The sequence below is a fragment of the Asterias amurensis genome, chromosome 14 (genome assembly GCF_032118995.1).
Source record: "Asterias amurensis chromosome 14, ASM3211899v1".
Classification (NCBI taxonomy): domain Eukaryota; kingdom Metazoa; phylum Echinodermata; class Asteroidea; order Forcipulatida; family Asteriidae; genus Asterias; species Asterias amurensis.
The window spans coordinates 347,242-370,291 of record NC_092661.1 but is presented as its reverse complement, the minus strand read 5'-3'; the positions used below and the strand labels follow the sequence as shown (position 1 = coordinate 370,291).

Below are 23,050 nucleotides of genomic sequence, written 5' to 3'. Positions count from 1 at the left end.
TATGATTTTTTTCGAGTTAAAAGTTCACACGGCTTGTGATTTTTTTTTTGAGCAAAAAGTTCACAAGGTAGCCTTGTGATTTTGTTTCGAGCGAAAAGTTCACAAGGCCTTATGATTTTTGTTTGAGGGAAAAGTTCACACAAAGTTTGCCTTGCGACTTTTTTTTGAACGAAAAGTTTACAAAGCTATAGCCTTGTGATTTTTTTCGAGCAAAAAGTTCTCAAGGTAGTTGTAGCCTTGTGAATTTTTTTCGAGCGAAAAGTTCACAAGGCCTTATGATTTTTTTTAGCGAAAAGTTTACAAGGCCTTGTGATTTTTTTTCGAGCAAAAAACTCACAAGGCTATCTTTGTGAGTTTTTTATTTTTTTAGAGCGAAGGGTTCACAAGGCTCTGGATTTGTGATTTTATTGAAAATAAAATAAGTTAGTGTGAAAGTTTCAGTTTATTTCATCAGAGTTAAGTTTGCTTATTGACAAATCAGCGTAGTTGTCACTCAGTTTGTCATGTTTATCATTAAGTTTTCTAATAGTTATCTTCAGTGAAAACCTTGAACATTCTCGTCAAGCGAGGGCGCTCTTTGTAGTGGGCGACTTTGCTGGGGCGATCCGAGTTGATTGGTTTCTATTCGATGCACGCGTGATGTTCATGTTGCATTTAGGTCGAGTCTGCTGACGGTTCATACGACGGGTCGACACCATTGGAACCTTTATATTTTTACCTCCATGCTATAAACTACTCCTTCTTAAGATGGGAAAAGACGATGCTTTACCTGTTGGTGAGTTATATTACTACATATAAATATTATTGTGATTGTGGACTTTTCAAAGAATAGACTAGAGAAGAGTAGAGAAGAGTAAAATAATAATAATAATAATACTAATAATAATAATAATAACACAGCATTTATAAAGGCGCGCTAAAATCAAATGTTTCGCTCGGCCGGCCACAAAAAAAGTCTTAATTAAAGTGGTTGGTGGTTGGGGGTGGGGGGCCCTCCCCCCAAAAAATAATTGTTTTAAATTAAAGTTTACAGAAATGTTCATTTTTGTAGACATATCTGTTGACCTACGTACATGACCTAGTCTTTTTCTGTGTTTATTTTGATGTGCATTTTTGATAAGTTTGTTAAAGTTTTCACGGTATTAATTAATAATTAGTATCGTAGCGTCATACGCTATCGACCCTCATTATGTTTTCGAACCCCAACTTTGATTCCTGTTTACCGCGAGATTGTGCAAGCTGCACCGGTTGCAGAAGCTATGCAGTTTACTCACAGTCTGTATTTTTATCAGGCTTAATCATGCTGAGAATAAAGTTTCCTGATGTTGGTTATGCTCAAATATTTATAAAATGATTGATTTTGGGTACAAATCACTAGTGCATTATTATTCCAACATTCAAATGAGTCAAAGAAACATCATTCAACCTTGAAAGTTTAAAACAAAATTACTATCTGCAAGATTGAGTTTCATTCTGTTTTAGTCACTAGATGGATCACAGGAGGTGGATACTATTTGGGATTCTATGGTGTGCCAGTATGAGGAAAATTTAAAATATTTTAAGTGAAAATGCCCCCCTAAAAAAGTTTTTCTGATTAACTGCATACTGTAATAAATTCCGATAAGCGTAAAAAATATTATGTCTATGTTAAAGAGAATATATCATGGAATGGTTTCTTATCTCCTGAAACAAAAAAATTACTGGTCTAAAATGGGGGAAAACGGATTGTTATGAAGTGTGTGTGCTTCAAATTCAATCAAGGAGGTGTGGTGTTTTACTTCCATGCCTTATGATATCCATAATGCCTTGGGACAAAAATGTAATTAAATTTAAGTAGTAATTGAATAATATTTTTGATTTATTTTGCACGCCATACTAGCTTCGGAATATTCAATAAAATACCAACCAATAAAAGGTGTGAAAACATAATATGACGTTGCTCCAATGTCGTGCATGCATAAGCACTGTTAATGGCGGACTGTCTCTCGCAACGTTAAACCAAAACTTAAAAAATTTCAACACACCATGAAGTGTAAGTGTTATTGTTAAAAAATTAGATAGATGATTTGAAAAAAAAAACACTCAGTTTTTGATTGTGAACAATTTTCCTGTTATCCTACTGAAAACACATGACACCAGGACATTATTATTTCCTTTTTCTTTGAATTGGGAAGAAAATAATGATGCCATTATATCAACCGATGCCCTAATTATCTTCATTTGTTAGTATGAAGTATGCAAACATATATTAAAACTTGATGGACATTGAAATGTTCAAACCACACACCGATCTTCGATGACTAAACTGGCCCAATTTGTTTTGAGTTTTTACTGTTTTCACGGCAAACGAGAAAGTATGGTTTCCCAATGAAGCGATACTTGGAAGAAACATCTGCAGTGACTACAAGTGTTCTGTGAGACTTTGTGTATAACTCTTTAGCCAGCAGTTGTCTTCATTTTATTTTAAAAAAAAATTTAATTTTAAAAATTACCATGGTAATTTGCAAAAAAAATTACAAAAATAAAAAATAAAATAAAAAATGTGAATATCTATTGCCTTTCAAATCTGAGTTTTATTTAGTTTTTCTTTTCTTTTTTCTTAATATTTATAATGAAGCATTTAAATAAACAGTGATAATTGAATCAACAAGCTGATGTTTAAATTTTAATATAACAATACTAATATGAGGGTTGAAAAGTAAAAAAAGTAAGCCTCTGTATTTCTTTTCCAGAATGTTCAGCAAAATATTCAGTCACATGATTTGATCATCATGAATTGAAACTTTTTCGTTGGGAAATTTTTTTGTATGGCCTCAACATTAGGACATATTTTGGTACCTTGTAGAAATGCCTTAAATACCAAGCTTTTTGCATTTACAAGTGCAAATAACCAGTGGAGCCTTACGTGTTTCTAAGTTTTGGTCAAGGGAGAGGAGACTCTTTGCTTGGCAAATAAGACCAAATTTTTTTTTATCGAGGGACTGTTTACGTCACGCTCAGAGAAGTAAAAGATTTGTCGCGATTTTAGGGACACCTTGTAACTGCCACTGGCATAAGGTTTATCGCGAATAGCAAAATATCAAGAGAGGGTGGTGTTGAACCCACACAAAGGTATAGGCATTGCGTGCGCGAGTCGTAGAAACTGCATAGAAACCGCCCAATATTCCTTTCCGTTGTGGCACAACGCATTGAGGTTCTGAATCGCGATAAACCTAATAAATGACTGGTGACTGCCACGGACGTATGACTGCAGCAGTCAGGAAAACTGTTGAAAAGGAATTTTATGTAATTTTTAACAAATTTCTATGTTATAAAATTGAATTGATTTTTAATTGATCTTTTTTAACACAAGTTAAATTTTTTGCTATCAAAATCATTATCAATCATTTTGCGTCCATGCCAACCAGCGCAGTTTAATTAAATTTTTTTATTGAGAGGTGTATATAATTCTGATCATGCAAATTCAAGAGTCTAATAATAATGAAATTACTAATTGTAACTATTGTATAAAAAAGCTTTAATCTTTATCAAACATCCCTATCCTGACATCAGTCCTCTTTTTTCATCCTACATGCTTTCATTCAATTTTCTTTTCTCTGAACTTTAGCTCCTACTGGACAAAATCAACATGAGATGATACTAAAAGAAATATGTCGTATCTGTGGCAACAAATGTATCACAAATGAAAACGAAGAGTCCAAACAAGATACTACCTCATCCTCAGATGTACTCGTTAATCAAATTGAAATACGGCGTAGATTTCAGCACGGATCAACCATCTCGACATCCACCTTATCTTTGTTACGGTTGCTTCTGGAAAACTCTCTATGAAAAGGAATGGTGTAGTAATGCCCTTGTGCGTGTGGCAAATTGGCCGGAGCATACAGTGACTAATTGTCCAATTTGTCTTCAATATACAATACAAAAAAAAAGGCGAGAGTCTTCCGATCTACAGGGCAACACATTGGCAAAAAGACACATTATCAAACCAAGTCCACAAACCCCTGGTAGTGGTACACCAACCCCTGGTAGTGGTACACAAACCCCTGGTAGTGGTACACAAACCCCTGGTAGTGGTACACCAACCCCTGGTAGTGGTACACCAACCCCTGGTAGTGGTACACCAACCCCTGGTAGTGGTACACCAACCCCTGGTAGTGGTACACCAACCCCTGGTAGTGGTACACCAACCCCTGGTAGTGGTACACAAACCCCTGGTAGTGGTACACAAACCCCTGGTAGTGGTACACAAACCCCTGGTAGTGGTACACAAACCCCTGGTAGTGGTACACCAACCCCTGGTAGTGGTACACAAACCCCTGGTAGTGGTACACAAACCCCTGGTAGTGGTACACCAACCAAGGTAACCAATCGAGGCACTCCTCTTGTAGTCGCCAAGTCCCTTCCTAGCAAAATCGCTCAATTGATAACTGTCCAGCAAACCACTAAAATGTTTAACAAGTTGACCACACCCACTCCAAGTAACACCAAGCTGTTCATCACTCCCCGTGGAACTACCCAGTTGACCACTCCTACCCATAAACCTGCCAAGTTGACCACACCCACTCCAAGTAGCACCACACTAATGACCACACCCTGCGGAACTGCCAAGTTGACCACTCCAACCCATAAAATTACCATTCTGACCAACCCCACCCCAAGTAGCACCACGTCGTTGACCACTCCTCATCGAACTGCCCAGTTAACCTCACCCACTTCCAGTAAAACCAAACGATCAACCACTCAGAATTCTAAAAAAAAAAACAAGGTACAACTCAAACTCACTCCAATGGAAGCCAAGCAACTGGTAGCTCGGATGAATGCACTGTCAGCGTGTAACCCTTCTAAAACCTCGAAAGAGCATTTGAGTACACCTATTTCTCCATTATTAAACCTTTCGTGCGCCAAACGCAATTCTAATAAAACCTACCAGTTGACCACAACAATTCCTGGCAAAGTGAACGAAGCTTCTAAAACGGTGAACCTTAAGTGGACTGTACAACCTACCAGTAATGACACCACCAAATCAACGAGTAATCAGTCAAACGCATCATCTGCTGAAATTGGTGAGTTTTCAACGGCAGCCAGTAAAATCCTGCAGGCAGCATCCCTTGTTAGCAAAAGAACCACACAGTTGACAACACCCTCTTCTAATAGTAATACCCCTCTGTCGACCACATCCACTTCTTCTCATACCACTCAGTCGACCACATCCACGTCTTCTAATACCACTCAGCCGACCACATCCACTTCTTCTCATACCACTCAGTCGACCACATCCACGTCTTCTAATACCACTCAGCCGACCACATCCACTTCTAATACCAGTCAGTCGACCACATCCACGTCTTCTAATACCACTCAGTCGACCACCACCACAAGTACCCCTGCTCCTGAGAAAACTATCCCTTGGAACCCGTTTGCCCCAAAGAAAACCTCTCATATGAACAAACAGCTGAGTGCTCCTGTGCCCATTGTCACCCAACCGGAAGTTCCGAATGAGCTCCCAGATGAGTTCTTTAAATGTATCCTACAAAGACCTCTACTGACACCCCTCACTAGGATGATGGAGAAAATGGCTACTCATCTATTCCAGACCAAACTCAAGCAATCTGGCGAGATGGTGACAGAATTTCACAAATATGGCGAGGTGAGTTTCTCAGTTTCATGCTTCAATCTTTCAACAACAATTGTAGAGAATTCAATGTAGGACTTTAGTTTGTTTGGATGAATGTATTTTCTTAAAGAGAAAGACTCAGGTTGAGGTTAAGAATATTCTCTGTGTTTTAGCGGCACTTGCTCATCCACAGGAAACTGCTGATGAAGCTGTTTCTTTCAAGTCAAAGAAAGAGCAGTGTTTTAAAAAGGTTATGTTTAGAGAACATTCTTGTTATCTCATTTCTGTTTGGTGTTTCTTTGTTTTGCTGTCCTCTGGTAACACCATTTCTCTGATAAAGAGCTAATATTGCAAGTACCATTAATTGTAATAGCAAGAGTTGACTGCATAATGTTTGAGAGAAAAAAAAGGTAATTTTTATAGCAATCTCTACATTGAATCATTCAAACCATTGATCAAATTGACTGATGGGTTTTACTTGATACATATATTTCTCTTTCTATGTTTACCCTTCAGAACCTGACGGCTTTACTAGTGCCAGAAAAACTCAAGAAAAAGTCTCAAGAATCAGTTTTGGAAAGTCAAAAGAAGTTCATTCGATGTGTGAAACGAATCATTGAGGAGTTTGAAGAGGAGGCAACACCGCTTTGCGAACACTGTGTTAAGAAAGATCATCTGATTAATAAATACAGAATAGCGCTGTATGAGGAGAAGAAGAGAAGGAAAAGAGAGCGACATCTTGAGAGGTAAGAGGATCTTTGGGCTGGGTCAAATTTCGTAAAGCTGTTTTAAGCAAAAAATACTGCTAAGTAACTCTCTTCGCTAAGCAAAAAATTTGAGGGGCAACAGTTGCAAAAATTTCATGGAATTTCGGCTGGTAAAATTTTGTGTTAAGCAAGATTTGTCTCTGCTTAACAAGTTTTTATTCTTACAGACTTTATGAAATAAGCCCTGGGCCCAACTGCATAAGGCCTGCAAGCACAAAAACTTACTAAGCAATGACAAGTATTGCTTAATAGAAACGGGTTACCAGCAAAAACACTTTTGCATGTGAACATTTCGTTGTAAAAGGTGGTCGCAGTTTTTAGATATCGCAAGAGTTAATAATCCACGAGAGCCAAATAATCTGTAATGATTAAGATTTGTACATTTTTTTTACAACTTCAAAGTGAAGTGGTTCTTAAAATGCTTTATACCATCGGAAGCCATTGTAGTTCTAACCAAGTTTATATTGTCTTTAATTGTGTATTTCAATAGGACACTTGCTGTGAGTGACGCTCAACCAGTGAAGAGAAGCCGAAATTTCACCAGCTCGAAACTAGCAGCAAGCAGTAGCACGACGACCAGTAGCACAACAACCAGTAGCACGGCAACCAGTAGCACGACACCCAGTAGCACGGCAACCAGTAGCATGGCAACCAGTAGCACGACAAGTAGCACGGCAACCAGTACCACGACAACCGGTAGCACAGCGATCACTGATACAACAACTAACAGCACCTCAGCAAGAAGGGAACGCAGTTCTGTCAGCTGACATTAAAACTAAACTGACAAAGAAAACATCTTTGGAAAGATATAAGTAGGTCTTTTTATCATTAAATGTGGGACATTGTGTGACAAAATGTGTTGGGAAGTTTATCTGTGATAATATCGAATACCGGATATTTCGCCACCTTGCAAACTCGGCACCTTGCAAACTCAGCACCCACTGGGCACCAAGAATGTTGGCACCATACAAACTTGGCAACTGCCTTTTAATTACTAACAAACTCGGCACCAAGCAAATCAAGTCAAGTGGTTGAAAATAAAGTAATGCCATGTCACAATAAAAAAGAATTTTGTAAACGTTTTTAATGGCAAAATACTAGTTATGGGAGTTTGAAGAAAAGAATTTTGAACTTTCGAGAAAATTTGGGCCCCCAGGAAATTTACCGTGCACCTGCCATGTGTTCAGTCAAAAAGTTTTTAAATTGCTGTCTTGGCTACTACTATACACTACGGGCTATGGCATCCATGACGGTGAAAGTGCGGCGCCATTTTTATGTTCTGAGCTTTGAAATTTTTTATAAGGGTTTGTTCTGTTTTTTTTCTTTTAGGGTTTTTGATGGATTGTTGCTTTTTAACAGAGCGTGATTTGCCGATAGCCGCTGGCCATGATGGGGACTATATTCCCAACGGCTCTGCGGTCTCATGACACTTCAGTGCGTGATATAAACTCTGTGGCACACTCCTTTCATTGTTATTTTGTTCCGTCCCGTGCTTACTTTATAATGTTGCTTCTATTTTCTGGTAAATTTTACGTTAACTATATTCCAATAATATTTGTAATGTTATTACTAATAGCTTGGTAACGAGAAACGTCTTGCACCAAGACTAGCTTTTTATGGGACTATGGTGGGACTGAACTTTTACATTGAAAATGAGGCATACCACACAGTGTAAAAATGGAACTTTTTCAGCTGGCTGCCAAGTTTAAGGTGCAGAAGTTGTAGGTACAGAGTTTGCAAGGTGCCAAGTTTAGAGGTGATATGGGTTTGCAAGATGCCCAAGTGACCGGTACCCATAATATCCGACATAGCATCATGCACACAACACACAATATCTCCATCTGTTAAGACAACCTTTTTTCCTGTTTTGATTCTTTTCAGTATTTGTGTACTTTGTTTACATTTGATGTTTCCTCATTGTTCTTACTTGGTCTGTGTCCGAATTAAGCCACTCTCAATGGTTGTTCATTGTTCCTACTTGGGCATGGTTTGTATCAAGTGTCTTTTGATTATTCCCAGTGGTCCTACTTGGTTTGTGTCCGAATTAAGCCACTTTCAATGGTTGCTCATTGTTCCTACTTGGGCATGGTTTGTATTAAGCGTCTTTTGATTATTCCATGTGTTCCTACTGGGGAAGTATTCAAATCAAGGGACTTTTGATGGTTCCTTTAAAATAAGTGACTTTCGAATTGATGGCTATGAGTGTTGCCTGTAGCAGCGTTGAGAAAACAGGTCATTTCTGCAATCTGCCCATAGCCACTCTTTAAGCAGTCAAAATGCATGAATCCTTTTGGGGCATGCTCCTCTGGTTGACTTATAAGGAAATGATAGTTTTAAAAAGTCACAGTAAAGCAAACTTCTTGTGAAGCAACATTTTGCAAACAAAGCAAGTTTTCTGTGACAGTGAACACCTAGTAATATTCTTTGCGTGAATACTCTCTTTCAGTTTTGTATCAATAGTTTGAAAAGTTGAAGCATTGAATAACCCAGAGCTGTCCTCTTGTACATTTTCTGTAGAAATGTATATTTTCCACATTGAGCTCGTGAAGAAATCTTGAAGTCGTTTGGGAACGAAACTGATGGCTGGAAATAGGCCGTGGAAGTCTTGTGTTTATCTGAACAATTTGGGGGTAGTTCTTTTAGACTGTTCCAATATACATTACTTTAATGTTAGAAGGAAACAAGGTGTTTTAATTATGCCTCGGGAAAAGAATATTAGACGTCTTCTCTGGAATGGCAAAGGTCAAGGGTTCAAACTCCACTCATACGCCAGCCCAGAGGTTTTTTTCCCCACAGGACTTGGGGCAAGTACAGAGTATACATGTATAGTGCTTAACACACACCACTGGTCTGTTAAACACAACACTTGTACTTTACTACCACAAGCGCGATGTTTCAATAAACGCAAGACTTGCTCAATCTATAACTAAATGTTTATTTATATTTTTCTAAGAGTCAAAGTGATTGGACAAGCAGACTACAAAAGTCGTTTGTTAATATCCAGTTCCATTAACTTTATTGTACATTGTAACAATAGCTTGAAGATTCAGTTAATAAATTACAAGTGTGCACTTTGCAAAATAGTTACTGTGACTATTTTTGTCAAACCCGAGAGGTTTGAAAAATATTTTCATTTTGGAAGAACTCTCAATTTCATAAATAAATCAAATTAATTCTTCAAATAAAATTTGACAGGTTTGTTAAGAGGAATCAATAATAGACATACATTTTTGGAAATGCTTCTAAGAAAAAAACAGAATAAATTTACAACCAGGAACATAAAGCCCTCTACATGTAATAATTTTGAAATTTTGTCTCCGAATATCTTAAATGAAACATTTTAAAAACCAAGAGAAACACTGGGATCTGTACAAGTGTTCTACCCCCTAAACTAATTGATCCCTGTTGTACTGACAGCACCAATAATTGTTTACTTCATTACTTACATGCTATTACTTGGTCCTGGACTATCTGAAACGCAGGTTTCCTGCGTTTCAGATTGTTATGAAGAGGTGTGGCAAACATGACAGATTGGCAAAGAAACTTTGGCATAAGTTTAGCAGATGTTAAATTTGCATTAAGGTGAAGGAAAAAATGAGAAAAAAAGGAATATATTTGATTTTTACCCATAGACTGACGTGTATAATCATCAGAACAAAGGTCTATTACTAGCTTAGAGAGACAGGTGTGCAAGCTTCATCCAAAATAGTATGAGTAGCACTAAAATAACTAAACAAGAATCTTTAATTTCAAAGCCAGAGTGATGCATTTAATGAAGTCAAATAACAAGTATCAGACCCTTAAGTAGACTTTAAAAACCGTAACTTAATTAACCAGAACTTCAATGGGGAAAAAACAAACAACAAATGTTGCGATAAACAGAAAAGTGACAACAACTAGGCTATACCAAGTCCCCAAAAACAAAAAATTATTACTAGGATTCAAATTGTACATTTGACCACAGAGCTATTTTATTTCAAGCCTTGATTGATGAAATCAATTTGTGTCTACTGCGTTTACTCTTCTGTCTGAACAGGACCCAATTTCATTGATAGAGAGATGCTTAAGCAGAAAATATTGCTTACAAAATTTCTGCTCAGCAGAAGTAGGCAGAATACCAGTTACAAATTGTACATTGTGACATGGTAGTTTGATTGGTAGCCTTATTTTGGTAAGCATGGTTTACTTGGCCTACTTTTTGTTGTTTACGTTCAATGTATTGGAAGTCATTACAAATCTCCAGTTTGGAACTTATATTCATATGTGATGTAGAGTCGTCTACAAAGTAGCAAGACCATAATAATGGTCAAGAATACCATCAATACTAGCGCCCATCTACCTCCAGAATTGTCCTGATTACCCCTTGGGTTTCTCTGGGGGTCTGTCTGGGGTTGTGTCGTCTGGTTTGCACCCTGACTTGTCACACGTTGTCTAAGCTCATTATTATTCACCACTTGGGGTGTTGTGCTCTGTGATTGGTTAGCTGCAGTTGAGCTGTTTTCTGATTGGCTAGGTTGGTTGGTCACCTGACTGGAAGGAACAGTTGGTTGATTTGGAAAGTTCTGTGGATATTGGAACATTGGTTGCTGGAATTGCATTCCCATAGCTGCAGCTTGTTGATTGAACGCAGCGTAGGGATTAGTGGTACTGGGGTTAGCTGGCGAGGTACTGGGATTAGCTGGCGAGGTACTGGGATTAGTCGCTGACTGAGCTGAGGCTGAGGCTGGGGATGGATTACTGGAAGCATTCCCATCCGACTTCTTGTCATCTTCTTTCTGTGAGGGAGGGGATTAAAGAGTTTACATTTAGAGATGCACATTGTCTTAGAATTTGTAAAATGTTGGTTCTGGAAGAAATTTATTGAAAGCCACTGGACACCTTTGGTAATTGTCAAAGACCACTTGGTGTATCCCAACAAATGCATACAAAATGAATGTGTGAAAATTGGTCATCAAAGTTGCAAGTGAATAAGGAAAGAAAAAACACCCTTGTTGCACAATGTGTGTGCTTTCAGATTCCTACAAAAGTCTTCAAGCATTTGAGTGAGAAATTATTTCTTTCTCAAAAACTGTTGTTTCAAAGGAGCCGTTTCTCACAATGTTTTATACTATCAACAACTCTCCATGGCTCATTAGCTGTAAGCCTTTATGCTTATAGATGTATTTATTTTGACTAATAAACATGTCCAGTGCCTTTAAAGGAACACGTTGCCTTGGATCGGACGAGTTGGTCAAAACAAAAGCGTTTGTAACCGTTTTTTATAAAATGCATATGGTTGGAAAGATGTTGTAAAAGTAGAATACAATGATCCACACAAGTTTGCCTCGAAATTGCGTGGTTTTCCTTCTACTGTGCGAACTAACATGGTCGGCCATTTATGGGAGTCAAAATGTTGACCCCCATAAATGGCCGACGTGTTAGTCGACGAGGTAAAAGGAAAACCACGCAATTTCGAGGCATGTTTGTGTGGATCATTGTATTCTACTTTTACAACATCTTTCCTCCCATATGCATTCTATAAAAAACAGTTACAAATGCTTTTCAAAGACCAACTCGACCGATCCAAGGCAACGTGTTCCTTTAAGAAACATCTTAAAGAAAGCAAATCTAACCTTGAAGCTGATCTGAGAAGCAATCTCGGCGGCTTCTCTCTGAGTCTCTCGAGACTTCTCTGTTGAGGTTTCTTTCGGAAGGATTGCTTTATTGGCAAGCTTACAGGCTGGGCACATCCATTCCTGGGATCTGTAAAATCAAAGAAGATACTCAAATAATTACAACAAGAAAGATGTCAGAACAGTAAGGGGTTTCACTTGACATTGTCACATTGTGCAATGCCTTAAATAAAAGCTTGTAACTTTATTGAATATTATTTTTGGTTTTACTCATATGTGTGTAAGCACTGTATACTCAGTACTTTCCCAAGCTCTGTGAAAGAAATCGGGTGGGACTCGAACCCACAACCTTTGCAACTCTAGAGCAGTGTCTGACCAACTAGACCACCAAGATTGCCTGGTAGCTAGAGGCAGTTTGAATCCTATATTTCAGTAGTGGGTACCATATATTAAAAGTGAAGCAAAGTTTTAAGTCAAACTGGCCAAACAGACCAAACTATCCTAGCCAAAGAGATCCAAGTATGGCTATGGCTTAACAACAATACTGAAAGTCATAGCCATTTATAGCTTTATTCTAATGTCACCTCTTAGCCAGAAGTTTCCGTTCCTCTGGAGTGTAGTCTAAAGATCCTATGGCACCTTCTCCTTTAGTTGGCATAAACCCAATAATGGCAAGCATAACAGTCCGAACTGGAAAACAAACAGAATATATGCATCAGATTAACAAATGTGGATTGGTCACATTTTAAGTTATCCATAATTGGTCTATCATAGAATAAACAATAGGGCATATGAGTTGGAATTGAGCTCATCTATTTGTACTTCAAGCTTCATTTAACCATTTCAATTTGTCTATGATCTAAATCCTTGTTCAGAACAACAAAAGTATTTCAACAAATATTGTTAAGAACTTACTGCTCCAAGATGGCTGCCATGTTTCTGGATGATGACCAGATATTGACAAACAGATCTTAGTATTCACTTCAAATCTACCTGTCGGCTGAGAAATAACAAACATACAAGCGTTAACAATCAATCCTGCAATTATACCACAATGAAGCACTTTACAGCAAGGCTCCCCACTATATCTCAGAACTACTTCAAGTTTTACACTCTGTCAAGGAATTTTCAATCCAGTTCCATGCTTCTGGACAATGAACCCAAGCCTCTACACTCCGGGGTGACAGGTCTTTTTATTCAGCTGTGCCACGTATCTTGAACTCTCTACCAATTCATCTTAGATCTTGTCTATAAGGTGATGCGGTTTCCTACTTACCGTTAGGAGCATGATACTTGGTGGTTTCATGGGGTAGTCTGGTGGTAGAGTGATCCGTCCATGGTAAACCCCGCCCTGGAAGTCCGAGTCTGGTGGCCCTCTCACTGTAAAGTGCCATTCAAATAAATTGTCCTGTACAATGGTAAGAAAATAACAATACTAGAATGATAGATTTCCTTGTTACAGATATGAAAACCAGGGACATGTTGCCACCTACTCCCGGGGCTTACTCCTGGAGTTACCCCCTTCACAGTCAGTCTGTATTACTATTAAGTCACAGTCTGTAAGAATATAGACATGGGTTTAACAACTATAGGAGCCTGGTTGGTACGCACTACCCTCCCTACCAAAAACTAATTCCCAGTACAGCACAATGCAATGCCTCTATTAAGCCATGTGGGTTAATTTATTTGTTTACCTCCAACGGTTGTGCAAAACATTGTTCTGTCGGTTTACTCAGCTCTTGAGCTTCCTTCATTAAACGCTTCACAGCTGGGAATAAAAAGAAAGCATCCATTAAAAAAAATTCTTTACTACAATTTATCCAAATATTTTTGTCTGTGCCTACTACTCATTCCTAAATTCCTACCTTCGATCGTTTTTACAGTGTTAATTTAAAAAAAAAATTGTATTCCCTGCAAGATTAATTTTGTATAATACAATAAACGATAAATCATCATTTAAACAAATTGTATAATTTTACATATTTTATTTAGTGTAGCCCCCTAAACAAGGGGCCCTACCCCCCCCCCCCCCCAGTACCAAATAATGCACTCCCCACTTCTTCAGTCATCTCAGTTCAGTGCTCAGATTTTACACAACCACTTACCAACTTCTGTCATGTCTGTGGAAATCTGGCACTATAATTATGATTAATCATGTTGTTGTTAATGATTAGTTGAACTTTTAATGATTTTGTAACTTGTTTGACTGAATGAAGTGTGTATGTACAGATGTATGCAACCAGTTTGTTTACAATTACATGTATCACTTACAGTTTTGGGTGTGTACTGTCTGTGTACTGTGGTGTGGCTGACTTGTAATTGATTTTGGTTCAAGATCTGAACATCCCTAGGCCATAAATTATATCAAACACAAATGCATTATTACCTGGACTTCTCCTTGAATACTGCCTGTCCATCTCTGTCCTTTTGGTTTCTGGAGTTGTGACTAAATGACAAATTACTTGCCCATCGTCATTCCGTCGATTGGTTTGTGTACAAATTTGACAAAAATGAACAAGTAGTCTGCTACTCAACAATGTGTACTAAATATACGTACACATAAAATGGGTACCATACATACTGTAAATAAAGTGACGTGTCGTAGCGTTCTATAACGCGGCTGTTGATTGGTTCGTTTTGTAACGTCAAGAACCAAATGGAAGAAGTAGGTTAAAGTGCAGAGGTCAAAACAACAGCACAGAGTGTGGTGAACACGTGTTTTTTATTGTCATCTCTCCTTGAGTTCGGCTTTCTTCATCCTTTTGAGGTCACTGGGTCAGAATGTCGTTGTTGCGGTATGGGGCACGTTTTCTTCAAGGAAAAGGAAAAGCTTGTCAGGTGATTCTTGTTCCAAGAAGGTGGAAAAAAACTAAGAAGAAATGGCATGTTGTAAGTGTTTTTTGTTTTGTGGTTTGACTTTCAATGCATTGTCCATTGAATTCGATTTGTTTCGGTAACATTATCAGTTATTAAACTGAAAGTAAGTCGACAAATAGTGACAAATTTTAAAAAGCATGTCAGTTGTCACCCATCACAATCAATTCTAAGTAAACTAATTATAAAAGTAGACCCAGTAACTTGGCACTGTACTCCTTTTTTCGAAGTTTGTCATTATTATGGAATATCTGGTGGTAATGATCAATTTAAAAAGCGTCCCAGACTCCGAGTTACCAGTTACTCACCTCTCATAGGCCTACTGGGTCTATTTATAGAAAAGTATACTCTCACTTTTTTCAGCTGTGATTTGAACAATTATGTAAATTGTTAAATATTAAGAGTCCCTGCCTGTAAGAGTGTACCAAGTGGTGATTCATGGGTTCTCAGATCTTCTTCTAAAAAATTAGAGTGATACACCATCATACCAAACGAATAAATCCAAAATTTTAGTTTGCTGACGCTTTCGGTTTTGGAGTTACCAGTTATCAAAGTTTCGACCTAAAAGCCCTCGAGAAACGAATAGTACATTCCCTGTAAACACAAAAATGTGCGCCAAGGTCATCCCAACAAAAGTAAAACATTTTTTGAAACCTCCAGTTGGGCTTATAACAAAAGTAAAAAAAAAAAATTGGGATCTCGTTGGCGCATCATGTTACGCGCACCTGAACCTTTGATGAACAGTGCCCTCGTGCCATTTTCAACGCCTCATAACTCAGCGCGCCTATAAGTTCCCATGAATTAAACAAGTTCAAATGAAAGAGCTTGCATCCCTAAAACAAATTTAAGTGCAAAGTGCGTGGGATCTCGTTGGCGCAGAGAGATAATAGAGGTCAAAGTTCAAATTTTACCAATATATTGCGTTTTTGCACCTCCGTAACTTCGCGCGCCGACAACAAAAAATTGTTTTTATGGCAACTGGGTATTGGAACAGTTTTCATCTAATGACAAATGAAAAAAGAATCTTGGGATCTCTGCATCTTGCATGTCAAAAGATTTTTTGAAAATTTTCTAAAGTATTGTCATTCCACACATTTTGGCCTAAATTGGGACAACATTCACTTTTTTCATCACTGTAAGTATCTGTGCCAACAAGATCCCATCAATGTTTTCTTGTATTTGGTTAAGTTGAGTGTTCCTAAACAGATTTCAATTGAAAAATAATTGGGATCATGTTGGCCCACCAATATAACAAAGGTCAAAGGTCATATGAAACTACACTACTGCCTATTTCGGGCAATTTTACGTCGTCTAGAAATCCACGCGCCAATATGATCCCATTAAATTGTCTGCATTTTATGATTATATAGATTCTCAGCAACACATAAAAAGCAAAAAGCTAATGGGATTTGAGTGGCGCTAACAAATATTACAGATCAAAAGTTTGCAATACATGCCTATACACATTGTACTTATGCATTGCTGTGGCAACCGAAAGTGAGAAATATCCCCCAATTTGAAAATGTTGGCAAACCATGAAGGGGATAGGTCTCCAAAACGAATTTTGGTCAAGAGATAGACTGGACTTGTTTTTACAAATGGTGTTATATTAATGTTGGTGGGTAACTGTTGCCAAGGTCAAAGGTTACACAGAATATGGGTGTTTTTTATATTTCTGTCAAGAGCCAACTTCAGAGCCTTTTCAAGATTTTATTTAAAGAACAAGGGCTCTATCCTTTCAGTTTGGGACAGCCACTTATAATATCTAGGCACATATGGTTGTCCCAAATTAATTATAGAGCCCTTCCTTATTTAATAAAATGTTGACAGGGCTTCGAAGTTGGCTCTCCACAGAAAATGAATTACAAAACACCAATATTTTCTGTGGAGAGCCAACTTCAAAGCCATGTCAACATTTTATCAAATGAACAAGAGCTCTATAATTAATTTGGGACAATCACATGTGCCTAGATATTATAAGTGGTTTTCCCCAACATAAAGGATAGAGCCCTTGTTCATCAAATAAAATCTTGAAAAGGCTCTGAAGTTGGCTCTTGACAGAAAATATCAAAAACAGCCATATTCTTCGTAACCTTTGACCTTGGCAACAGTTACCCACCAACATTAAACTAACACCATTTGTAAAAACAAGTCCAGACTATCTCTTGACCAAAATTCACTTTGGAGACCTATCCCCTTCATGGTTTGCCAACATTTTCAAATTGGGGGATATTTCTCACTTTCGGTTGCCACAGCAATGCATAAGTATAGGCATGTATTGCGAACTTTTGATCTGTAATATTTGTTAGCGCCACTCAAATCCCATTTGATTTTTGCTTTTTATTTGTTGCTGAGAATCTATATAATCATAAAATGCGGACAACTTAATGGGATCATATTGGCGCGTGGATTTCTAGACGACGCAAAATCACCCAAAATAGGCAGTAGTGTAGTTTCATATGACCTTTGACCTTTGTTATATTGGTGGGCCAACATGATCTCAATTATTTTTCAATTGAATTCTGTTAAGGAACACTCAACTTAACCAAATACAAGAAAAAATTGATGGGATCTTGTTTGGCACAGATACTTACAGTGATGAGAAAAGTGAATGTTGTCCCAATTTAGGCAAAAATGTGTGGAATGACAATACTTTAGAAAATTTTCAAAAAATCTTTTGACATGCAAGATGCAGAGATCCCAAGATTCTTTTTTCATTTGTCATTAGATGAAAACTGTTCCAATACCCAGTTGCCATAAAAACAATTTTTTGTTGTTGGCGCGCGAAGTTACGGAGGTGCGAAAACGCAATATATTGGTAAAATTTGAACTTTGACCTCAATTATCTCTCTGCGCCAACGAGATCCCACGCACTTTGCACTTAAATTTGTTTTAGGGATGCAAGCTCTTTCATTTGAACTTGTTTAATTCATGGGATCCTATAGGCGCGCTGAGTTATGAGGCGTTGAAAATGGCACGAGGGCACTGTTCGTCAAAGGTTCAGGTGCGCGTAACATGACGCGCCAACGAGATCCCAACTTTTTTTTTTTACTTTTGTTATAAGCCCAACTGGAGGTTTCAAAAAATGTTTTACTTTTTTTGGGATGACCTTGGCGCTGGTTTTTGTGTTTACAGGGAATGTACTATTCGTTTCTCGAGGGCTTTTTGGCCCAAACTTTGATAACTGGTAACTCCAAAACCGAAAGCGTCAGCAAACTAAAATTTTGGATTTATTCGTTTGGTATGATGGTGTATCACTCTAATTTTTTGGAAGAAGATCTGCGAACCCATAAATCACACCCCCCCCTAATTTGGTACATTCTTACAGGCAGGGACTCTTAAAAGGACTTTGGGGTTGAACAAAGACCAATTGACTACTGTGGGACTCGAACCATATCAACAACCTCCAGATTAAACTTGCCGGCGTTCTACCATTTTAACCAACTGAGCAATCTACATGTAGCCTATGCCGGCGGCAGGAGGGTTACGATATCACAACTATGTAATGTTGGCAGTCTGTTCGGAGTGAAGCGGCAGCCAGGGGATGTATTTATAAAACAACTGACTTTCTTAGTTCAACCCCAATTTATTTATAAACATTTACCCGGTCAGATTCTCTTGTGGTGTCTAATATTTAATATAAAACTTTTATTAAAAGAGTAAAAACAAAACTTGATATTTCAATTATTCTTATTCATTATTGTCTGACAGCCACATACACAAAGGAAGATGGAGCCGTCATTTAACGCTCTGAAACATTTTGACGATAACTACCGCCATCAATTTGGTGACGCTTGGCCCTCCATAAGACTTGGTTTACTTTCATCTCAGAAATACGGTGCTCTTATCAACAACTATTGTCTTGTGGAGGAAACAGAAGAACTGATGAAGAAACTTGGAGCGAAGGACTTTGTTCAACCTGTCGCAGAAGAACTAGAGAAGATGAACATTCAAGACATGATGGAGGAAGATTCCTCGATATCAGACTCTGAACATACGGACTTAGATTCCAATCAAGTCTTGGAAGACAGTTCTAGTTTATTTCAAGAGCACACTGATATAAATAGAATTGATTCTGAGAATTTGACTCGGCAAGAAACCATGTTTGCTGATAAACAGTCGTCTCTGGAGGAGCAGTACATCGTTGCCCCTGGATACGAAGCAAAGATGGAGTTCTTATTAAGCTCCGATGCCATCAGAAATACAGAACTTAACACTTCTGTTGTTCCGGAAACAGAAATCAAACGCATACAGAAACCGTTATCGATCAGTAAACATCTAAGATGTTTTATCCCTGAGGATATAAACACAGCCCGATTCCCGGCATCTAAGATGGATTCACATGGTGTCTTCCTTCAGTATTATGCAATGGATGCAGCATCTGTTTTACCTGTGATTGCATTAGGAATATCGCCCGGAGATGTTGTATTAGACATGTGCGCAGCTCCTGGGGGTAAATCATTGGCAATTACTCAGACAATGTTTATTGGTAAGTTCATAAGAAAGGCACTGGACACTCTTGATTATTACAATGCGTATAAACCCATCCATATATTATACCATGGTCTTGTTTACATTTTATTTTAGCAGAGGTCACAGTTGACTGTAAAATGTAACCCTTGAACCTGAGTACAACAGAAACGTAAAGTAATAGTTTACATTTTGACAGTTTTAACCGTTTGTTTTTCATGAAAAGGTGTTTATTAATGGGAATACCAGTGTGAGGACCCGGTCTTCACTATGTGGTAAGGACCGGGTTGGTGGCTGGCGGCTGTAAACATACCAAACTGGAGATGGGTTCGTTAACAGCGGACAGCCACCTACCAAGGTCCTCACACTGATGTTCCCTAATCAGTGTGTGTTTGGGTAAAACTAAAATGAATATTCATTTGTATTCTTTATCCCTGATGCAAATTTCTATTCATGAAACATCTTACCTACATGTAGGCCAGATGCACCATGAGTTGATAATATTTCTTACATGTATTCCTCTTGTAGGAGGATTAGTCGCTAACGAACCAGAATCTTCAAGAAGGCGTCGTCTTAAGTCAGTCCTGAGGTCTTATATTGGATTCGATGAGAGTAATCTAGATGTAAGAATAACAGCCGAGGATGGATGTGAATGGGGAACCATGGAACCAGACACCTATGATAAGGTATTTTGTTATACCATTTGACATGATTAACTAACTTTGACTTCACAAATTTTACCCAGTTGTTAAGAGCAGTTGTTGAGCTTTTGTTTGATGTGATGTTCAATTGGGGCGCTATTGACAAAATTTGAGAAACAAACGGTTAAACCTGTTTTTTAAACTTATTCTGTGTACCTAAGGATTAACATTATTCTTGATTCTTTTGGTAATCAACATTGCTTTTCGTTTGAGCCCCACATCTAGGGTTCCACGTTATTATGTCTGCTTATTAACAGTAAAACATTTCAAATTATCATTCTTTTTAAATTTATTGTTCTGCCTTAAAAAAAAAACTTCATCCTTTGCAGTAGCCCTATAAAGTCAATCAAAAATACAGACAATAGATCATCAAAATAGGATTTGCTGTTGCAATTAATTCTATACAATTTATTTTTATCTTATCTTTGTTATTATTTTTGCAGGTTTTGGTTGATGTTCCTTGCACAACAGATAGGTTATCAGCCAGTAATAATACTAATAGTATCTTTGCTGTAAATAGAACAAATGAACGATGGCAACTTCCTAAACTTCAATCGGATCTCCTCTGGTAAATAGAAACTTCTTATTTATTTCCCCAAAACATTTTGCTAGGAATGCACTCGACACTATTGGTTATTACTTCAAATAGTTGTTAGCATTAACATTCAATTAGTAACAACCAATAGAGATCGAGCTGTTGATAGTATAAAACATTGTGAGCAACGGCTCCCTCCGAAGAAATTTTGGACAATAATAGAACGAGGTAATTTATTACTCAAACATTAAAAGATTTCAGAAACTACTCAAAAGAGATTGAAACATTGTGGTACTGCAAACCTCCCCTGATTCTACTCCCATATATCATGATAAGTAAGTTCCAAATCCTACTGATTTAGTTAAATGTCAAATTCACAATATTTAGATTCAAGAGTGTCATCATAGACCTTTTTCGCAAATCCATTGCACAAGTGCTGTCTGTTGAATGAGGTGCATGCTGGTCTAGCTCGCGATCAAACTTGATCACTAGCTAGACCAGCATGCACCTCATTCCACACCTGATGCGTGCATATTTGCAATAATGTCTAAATTGTACGGTGTATAATGTTCAATGTGTATAAATCTTTTTCTTTTCTTCAGTGCTGGTTTACAAGCTGTGAAGCCTGGTGGTGATGTCATCTATTCAACTTGCTCGTTATCCAATCAACAGAACGATGCCGTTGTAGAGAGCGCCCTCTATCAGTGTCAAACAGACCTCAACATAGAGGTTGCTGTAGTTGACCTCTCACCTTTGACCCAGTGTCTAGGTCACATATTTCACTTCAGTGACAACATAAGACACGGTCAGTTGGTTTTACCAAATTTAAAGAATAACTTTGGGCCAATGTATTTTTGTAAACTACACCGTGTTGCTTAAGGGCCAACAGTCATTTTGGTACAACAGTCATGATTTATCTATTTTTTAATTGATAACAAATACTGGACTTGTACCCCTTGTGATTTTGTCATTTTTTGGAAAAAAATACACCATAAAATAACAAGGCTATAATTTTGCTTGAAAGTGTAACAATGCATCAAATTTTGGCCTAAAATGCACAAGGCTATAATCTACATTTCATTTTACTTTTAGGGCAAAATTTGATATACCCAGGCTAAAGTACATACGCCTTGTTCACGCCTTGTGTACTTTTCAATCAATTCAAGAGAAAAGGTGTACATGAGGCTATTGGTGTATTGAGCAAGTTTTGCTTGAAAATGTGAAATGCATTATACAAGGTATAGCTCATAGCCTTGTGTACTTTTACTTATTTTGACCAATAAACTAGTTTATTGCTCCATGTTTTGACTGAAAATGTGTACAAGGATAGCCTTGTGTACTTTTGAATTTTTACTTGAAAAAGTGTACAAGGCCAATATAGCCTTAGCATAATTAAACAGATAAAAAAAAAAAAAAGCATTCTCATTCATTTTGATATGTTTCATTATTTGGGATGTTTTGCTAACCGGACATTTATGAACATTATTGTATTTGAATTAATTGCCTTTATAAATCTGTACTGTCAAGTTCTACATTTATTTTACAATCTGTGATTTTATCTTTAGTAAAACTGATGATTAAAATTACAGGAAAAAGAACTTGTGAATGCTGTCTCTTGAATGTTTCACCCCCCCCCCCTGACCGGCAAAAAAAAAAGGTGTTTGAGTAGAAAAAAACGTTTATTTTGAACTGTTTCCAAAGTCTTCTTTAGTAGTATTTGTTGTAAGGCCAATAAAATAATAATATAATTCACTCAAAATAAATCTATTTATTAATGTTTGGGGCCAAAAATCTGACATAGCATCTTTAAGCAGAATGAACTTCCTTCAAAAAAATTAAAACAGTGAAAACAGGTTAATTTAATAAACTTTTTATTTATATAGAATAAGTAAGATTGACAAATCTTTCCAGCATTGACCATTTTAAATTAGATTTGTGCGAAAAATTCCTTTAGAGGTTATAAAAACATTTACATGACATTTTGCAAGGTATGAACTAATGATTGCAGGTAAAAGAAATAACAAGAAATAAAGTACTGATGTCATTTGAGACAAGGGCCCAAGTTCATAGCGCTGCTTAGTGGTAAGCAAATTTGCGTGCTTACTGTAGCAGAAACATTTGCTTAAGCCTTAGTGTATTTCACAGGTTAGCAGAAAATTGAGTGGATAACGTAAGCGGGGAATCGTGATCGTAAGCGCAGAATTCGGCGGTAAGCAGAGCCATGAAGTTGGGCCCTGTTTAACAACATGACCCGCTTTAAACTTGAGCTGGTTTCAAGTTTGCACCCAACTGAAGTACTCAAAGGAATCCACGGTATATCAACAATTGGAAAAGTAATATTGATTGTTGGTGTTACTGCAAGAGACTAGTGGTTGCACCCTACAAATGCATAATGATTGATTGATTGATTGATTGATTGATTGCTGTAAAAGGAATGGCACCAATAGTTTAACGTCAGGGCCCAATTTCATAGC

The 23,050-nt window shown here is 37.5% G+C and overlaps 2 protein-coding genes across 4 annotated transcripts; one reads left to right on the top strand and one right to left on the bottom strand.

The window, feature by feature from the left end:
* The first annotated feature begins 640 nt into the window (after positions 1-640).
* Positions 641-22,408, top strand: LOC139946988 (5-cytosine rRNA methyltransferase NSUN4-like). Of its 3 annotated transcripts, none has more exons than XM_071944792.1 (5): positions 641-775; positions 3,608-5,650; positions 6,134-6,363; positions 6,875-7,196; positions 18,582-18,707. In XM_071944792.1, exons 2-4 carry the CDS (start codon positions 3,683-3,685, stop codon positions 7,149-7,151), a joined length of 2,475 nt encoding a protein of 824 aa, XP_071800893.1. In that variant the 5' UTR covers positions 641-775; positions 3,608-3,682; the 3' UTR covers positions 7,152-7,196; positions 18,582-18,707. The 3 variants fall into 3 exon arrangements, with proteins under 3 accessions (XP_071800893.1, XP_071800895.1, XP_071800894.1); XM_071944794.1 differs by lacking the exons at positions 641-775; positions 3,608-5,650; positions 6,134-6,363 and adding exons at positions 19,869-20,026; positions 20,485-20,609; positions 21,179-22,408 and having other exon boundaries at positions 7,059-7,196; positions 18,582-19,359; XM_071944793.1 differs by lacking the exons at positions 641-775; positions 3,608-5,650; positions 6,134-6,363; positions 6,875-7,196 and adding exons at positions 14,639-14,885; positions 19,869-20,026; positions 20,485-20,609; positions 21,179-22,408 and having other exon boundaries at positions 18,582-19,359.
* On the bottom strand, positions 8,783-14,518 carry LOC139946989 (uncharacterized). The gene is made up of 7 exons (XM_071944795.1): positions 14,383-14,518; positions 13,691-13,764; positions 13,273-13,404; positions 12,912-12,996; positions 12,581-12,686; positions 11,997-12,126; positions 8,783-11,159 (listed from the first exon to the last, which is right to left on the bottom strand). The coding sequence occupies exons 1-7, from the start codon at positions 14,411-14,413 to the stop codon at positions 10,614-10,616; spliced, it is 1,104 nt and encodes a 367-aa protein (XP_071800896.1). The 5' UTR covers positions 14,414-14,518; the 3' UTR covers positions 8,783-10,613.
* Positions 22,409-23,050: the final 642 nt, after the last annotated feature.